The sequence below is a fragment of the Mus caroli genome, chromosome 14 (genome assembly GCF_900094665.2).
Source record: "Mus caroli chromosome 14, CAROLI_EIJ_v1.1, whole genome shotgun sequence".
NCBI lineage: Eukaryota > Metazoa > Chordata > Mammalia > Rodentia > Muridae > Mus > Mus caroli.
This window is the reverse complement of record NC_034583.1, coordinates 68,857,791-68,864,534: the sequence shown is the minus strand read 5'-3', so window position 1 is coordinate 68,864,534 and position 6,744 is coordinate 68,857,791. Positions and strand designations below refer to the sequence as shown.

The window sequence follows — 6,744 nt, the reverse complement described above, 5'->3', positions numbered from 1 at the left end:
TGCCAGGGCCAAAAGAATGGGAATGGGTGGGTAGGGAAGTGGGGGGCGCTATGGGGGACTTTTGGGATAGTATTGGAAATGTAATTGAGGAAAATATGGAATAAAAATAAAAAAAAATATATGAATCAGTCTCTTGATGGTTAGGTAATCAGGAGGGCAGGAAGGATATGGAACAGTTGGAGGGTGAACCGGGAGGGGAATAAAATCTGGAGTTTAATATATATATATATATATATATATATCATTATCAAACTATTTAAAATAAAAAAGTGTTTAAGAAATAAAGATTAATCCTATTATTCTAACATACACTTATTAGGACTCTCCTGCCCAAGAACCTACATGACATTTCAAGGAACTATTCTTTCTACAGATTTTATCAAATTTACTATTTTTCAGCCTTCTTTGTTTTTTTTTTGTTTTTTTTTTCTCTTTCTTTGGCTTCCTGTTGTTCCCTAGGTTTCCTCCCAGCCCCATTACTGGAGTATAGCTCTCCTCTCACATTCCTTAGGAAGCTCAGTTGCCATCCATTCATGTCCAGATAAATGCCCATTTGTAACATACCCTATATGCTTGCTAATCTTAGTCCCTTTGTATTTCCAAGAGAGTTCCTGGCACTCTCTTCTGACTCTGGATTGGGATTCTTTGAGAAACAGATATTTTCCATTTTAATGTCGCTATGGTTGTTTTTCCTTTTTGGTTTATATTTTGAGTCATATTAAAAATCATACTAAAAATCCTTCCCTAGCTAAATTTTATAAATAACATCTTTAATTTTCTTCTGAAATTTAAAAAGTTTTTTTTTCTCTCTTTACAAGCTTGAATCTCCTGGAGCTGATTTTCATACACGGTGTCAGGAAGGTGTCTAGCTCCAGACAGGTACTCAGTGGTCCCAGAAGCATCTGCCATAGAGTCCATTCCTTCCCGAGATGTACTCACCACTTCTCTGTCTTACATCAAAATGCCACAAATGCTTGGCCTGCTGATGCCAACTGCGAGCCATCCTAAATTAAGTTCTTGGCAAATGCCTTTATCTTCAGCTCTCCTTGGCTCTTTGCTTCGGTCACAATTACTTGATCCATGGATGGGGAACTCACCCCTATCCATTAACAAGCTATAACTCACCAGTTATTGATTCCCTTCATTCCCTAGGCACTTTCTGAAATCTTTTACAATTCTCTGAAAAGTTCTCACAGTTTTTAATTGGATATTTTGGGTTTTTTTTCCCCTAAATCTATATAAATGAATTTAGCTTTTATATATTGATTCTATATAAGTCAACATTGGTAAGCTCTTATTTATTCTAATATGAACACACATTCTTTGGGATTATGTAGATGGTCATCATCATATATTGTGCAATTTATAGATTTGTTTTCCTTTTCAATACTTATATATAATTTAGTGGAGAGATTTTGGTGAATTTTTATTTTGCAGTTTTGACCTTATTATTAAATAAGAAACTTCCCCTCTTTGATAAAAAGTTTTGACAGCAAATGGGCACCTGAGTTTATGAAATGCTTTTTCTCTATTTGTTGAAATGATCATACAGAATTTATGGATATATTACTTTGGTAGATTTTTTTTTTCTTATAGCTTGCTTTGTGATAAGCCAGATGTCAGAGAGTCAGTTGTTATCTTGACATGCTTAGGAAGAAGGAGGTTCACATGAAAATTGTCTCATCTCAGTGGGCATGTCTGTGGGACATTTTCTTGATTACTAATTGGTGTCAGGGGGTTCAGTCCACTGTGGGTAATACCATCTCTAAGGAGGTGGGCCTAGACTGTCTAAGAAAAGAAAATCAGGGGAAGCAAGATATGACTTCTGCTTTGGTTCCTGCCTTGGTTTCCTGCCTTAAATTCCTCCATGATAGACTGTAACCTACAAATGAAATAAACCATTTCCTTTCCAAGTTGTTTTTGGTCATGGCATTTATCACAACAACAGAAGAACAAGCTGGAACATCAACTTTGTAATTCTGGGATAGATACAACCTAAGGAAGTTATATTTTGAAAGGTCTATAAAATTTTTATGAGTTTTTGAAAAGCATATGCTTATGAATGAAGTACTTTTGTATCTTTTTGAGAATCGTGTGTATGACTATAATGTATTTTCATCAGATGTACAATTCCCTCTCCAAATCTTCCCCATGTCTGCCAACATAGCCATTCTCAAATTCATGTCTTACTGCTCTATAATTATGGCTACACACATACACACACACACACACACACACACACACACACACACACCCTATGGAGTTCAATTACTATTGCCTGTAGGTACTTTGGATGACCTACGAGGCTTGCCTTGGAGGAAAACTGACCTTCTGTTCCTCAGAAGCCAACATCTCTGTAGCTCTTCAACTAGGGTTAGCACTGAGCGTGCCCTTCACCTTCCTGTGCTGGAATGTTGGCTGACGTGGTCTCATGCAGGTCTTGTGCAGGTAATCACAATGTTGGGAATTTCTGGATGTAACATCCCTATCATGTCCAGAAGAAACTGTTTCATAGCAGTCTTTCTGGCCCTCTGCTATTACAGTTTGTCCATCCCTGACCTTTACACATAGATGTCCCATTTTGAGATGAGCACTCCACAGTCATCTATGCTTTGCATACTTTGGGAAAGCCTAATTTTGTTGTTGTTGTTTGTTTGTTTGTTTGCTTTGTTCTTTATGGGTACTGGGAACTGGCCCTCATGATCATGCAGCAAGCAGTCTTAACTGTGCCCTCTCCAGCCCCTTGGCTGTCTTTAATTGTGTCTTAGTTCTGCTCATTATTCCAAGTCTCATTCTTATTTTGGCAAATGCTTCCTACACAGCTATTTTAAATTCAATGCCTATTCATTTTTCTATATCAAAGTGTTCGCCTAAATCTTTTGTTGTGCTCATAATGTAAAATCGCAACTAGACTTGCTCTCTTGTGTGTGCAGGAGGTTCTAGACATGGTTTCTTGTTTGGGATTTAGCAGCAAACAAAGCAATTCAAGAGACTCATTCTGTGCCCAGAAGGGTTGAAAGCAGTCAGCCAAATGTATACATAGATGTGTGAGAAAAGCTTAGTAGAACAGGGAGAGTGTGGTGGGAAAACAAAGTGGGCTATGGGAGGGGCTAAACAAAAACAGCCAAAGTAATCAATCCTATTAAGATGCTGAAATTCAGGAAAGCTCTTGGAGGAAAATAAATGACCCAGCTGCTTGAAAGAAGTGTATAAAGGGAGAAGATGTATAAAGGCCCTAAGCTGAAGCAGCCACTCGGATGCTGAGGCAGATAGCGAGAGCCATGGCAGGAAAAAGCCAGGAGGTGAAACAGGGTCCACCTGTGTAGCACCCTGTGAGACCATGCAGAGGGTCTTATTTCTTACTCCAAGTGGGAATTCTATGAGCCCTTGGAGGGTTTTAAAGAGAAGATTGACAAGAGAGAACTTCTATTGCTCCCCTACTGAGAACAGGTTCCAGACAAGCAATTGTAAACAGAAGAAAACAATGCAGGTAATGACTGTGATTTGGAAACACAATGGGAGAAGCTGGGCTGAGGAGGGTTGCAGGGGAGGTATTGGGAATGATTGGACGTCTGATAGTTAAAGGGAAGCTGTTGTACTGGCTAGTTTTGTGTGTCAACTTGACACAAGCTGGAGTTATCACAGAGAAAGATGCCTCCCTTGAGGAAATGCCTCCATGAGATCCAGCTGTAAGGCATTCAATTAGTGAATAAGGAGGGAGGGCCCAGCCCTTTGTAGGTAGTAGCATCCCTGTGCTGGTAGTCCCAGGTTCTATAAGAAAGCAAGCTGAGCAAACCAGGGTAGGCAAGCAAGCCAGTAAGCAGCACCCCTCCATAACCTCTGCACCAGCTTCTGCCTCCAAGTTCCTATCCTGTGTGAGTTCCAGTCCTGACTTCCTTTGGTGATGAACAGCAATGTGGAAGTGTAAGTTGAATAAACCTTTTCCTCGTACTTAATTTCTTCAGACAGATCAAGGCCACCAAGGTAGGAATGAAATAAAGGCAGGAATATGTCTTCCCTGTGGAACAGAGAGATCTGGGAAAGGAAAAGGATAATGGAAAGAAATGGCTACTGAGATATCCAGCATCCCAGAATGGTCACGTGTCCTAGCAGCCTACAAAGAAACTATTTCAAATGGGCAAAGATTCACCTTGACAAGTTCTGAGAGGCTAGAGATAAGAGTTGGGAAGTAGCCATGGATTGTTTACACCATGTTCCTTGTCAGTGAAAGGATCTTAAAAGACAAACAAACAAGCACACAAACAACCCCCCACTGGTAGGGTGGGCTTACATAAAAATAGAGACAGCCATGATGGCGTACACCTGTAATCCTAAACACAAAGACAACACAGGATGATTGAAAACTCTGCCCCAGCCTGAGCTATGAAGAGATAGCCTTTCAAAAATGAAGGAATTAAGTCGGAGACAGCAAATTATCAATAGACTTCATGTTTGTTCATGTTACACCGGTGGAATTTTCTACTTTGATGGACTCTTTGGTAATTCAGGAGAGAAAGGTATTAGTAGAACAAAGTGTCCCATGAGGTGAAAGAGGGAATGGTCCATAATTCCTTGAGACAGATACTTGTAAGTGAATAGGGATCAAGGCAGGAGTCCGAGGAAATCCTCAACACTAGTTCTTTCAAATGAGAGAAGAGTCAAGAACCACCTTGGGTTTTGATATGCCTGTCCTTTAAAAATGTTGACCCAATCATTGTCACCAGATGTCATAAGAATATGGTGGTCTTAGAGTTGGGTGCGGTGGCACATGCCTTTAATCCCAGCACTTGGGAGGCAGAGGCAGGCGGATTTCTGAGTTTGAGGCCAGCCTGGTCTACAGAGTGAGTTCCAGGACAGCCAGTGCTACACAGAGAAACCCTGTCTCAGAACAACAACAAAAAAGAATATGGTGGTCTTCTCTTTGATCTTTTGAGTCTCAGAAACAATTTGTAGCCCACTCTCCAAGGCTCACCAATAGTCACTGGGGAGCTGGCTTGCCAAGAGTCAGTCCCTTAGCTCAATCCCATTTGCTGTGCCCTCATACATTCCCCTGTCTTCCTCTGGATCCTGGATACTTTTCCAGGAGCTTCCTAGATGTTAGAAGCTGTTAAGTAGTGGAGAAATGGAAAGTCAATAGTGAATTTAGTCCTGAACAAATTTTGATATCCAAGTATGTTTTCTTATGCCTCCTACTCATGCAGTCTCACGAGTGAATCAGTGACATGTGGATCACCTCACACAACACAGATGCTCAATGTCAAAGTGTCCACTCTCTTTCCTGTTGCCCAGATTCTGAATGTCATAGCAGAGCGAATCAATGTACATTGTAGATAAAATAGACACATCCAAGATACGTTCTTTACAAATGTGCTTACTGTCAATTATCTTCAACATGTCTATTTTAATAATATCACGTTTAACTTCTAGCTGCCTTCTGGGGAGTCATGCCTAGACGATTGCTAATATGTTGGTTTATCCACACTAAGCTTCTGCTCTTCAATTGTTTATTAAGTTATTTATTTTATAGTTTCCAGATTAAAAGGTACCTGATTTTGAGTGTGCATGTTTTATTATATTTATTTTATTTGGAGGTAGGTCGCACCACAGCATGCATGTAGAGGCCAACGGATGGCTTGTAGGAGAATACCCTTTCCTTTCCCCATGTGGGCCCCAGGGATCAAACTCAGGTTGTCAGGGTCATTGACAAAATACCTTTCTCCACTGAGCCACCTCACCAGCCCAGCAATTGATTATTTTGTTGGATTGTGATGATTTAAAAATATCTATCGGATCTCCTCACTCCAAATATACATGTGTATATGATGTCTACACACACACACACACACACATACACACACACACACTTTTAAGTTCTCATTCACTTGGGATTTAATTAAACTGCAAAAAACATTGTGATTAGTTCTGACTCTGCACACACTGTAGTCACACACATTTTGAGGTTTGGTTGTTGGCTCAAAAATACATTGCACACAAAACCACATTAAACACATAGAGTTGCAAGGGTTTTCTTCACAAAGAAATATGCAAGGGCATTTCATCTTCCAAAAGTACCTTTGGCTATAGAATTTAAAAAATAAAAAATCATATTGTAGTGAAAAGTTAAATCCTAGTTTTTGATGTGCTGGTTTCACAGGGAGGACCCATTCCTACAGGGAGGACCCATTCCTACAGAAGAATGCTTAGCATTTTTCTGACCACATTTCACTTCAAATTTCCCTGGGGGCGGGGGGGGGGGAAGGTTCATTTGTTTTTGTTTTGGGTCTGAGCAAAAGGTGATCAAAAGCTTTCTGGGTCAGGCACAGGCTAAGAACAAAAGGCAGATTTTTTTTTTTTTAAATTGGTCCAAACTAAAGTACTCCTTACCCTTCTCTTTCCTTCTCTCTCTTTTTCTTCTCTTCTCCTTCCCTCCCCCTTACATCTACTCTCTCTTCCCTGTTGAATTTGGCTGCCCATCACAACACATGATAATGAGGAGGAGGAAAAGGAGAAGGATGGTGATGATATAGGGGAAATTCACAATATACTTTTAAATGCATACTTATTTTTTGACTTGGAAAGATAGGGGTTTTTTTTTTGTTTGTTTGGTTTTTTTTTTTTTTTTTTTGGTTTTTTTTTTTTAAGAAAAAAAAAAAAAACTTACCCAGCTGTCAGTGCTATTCATATTGCAACAGCCTCCAGACTGCTCGAGGCCACCTGGTTGACTTTTGCCTTGGAGTCGATCCA

General features: G+C 39.9%; 1 protein-coding gene across 1 annotated transcript in view; it reads right to left on the bottom strand.

Annotated features, from left to right (window-relative positions):
• Epsti1 (epithelial stromal interaction 1) overlaps positions 1-6,744 on the bottom strand; it is a 96,542-nt gene that overhangs the window by 1,076 nt on the left and 88,722 nt on the right. The window contains 1 exon segment of the mRNA XM_021182135.2: positions 6,662-6,744. Coding sequence (XP_021037794.1) covers positions 6,662-6,744 — 83 coding nt within the window.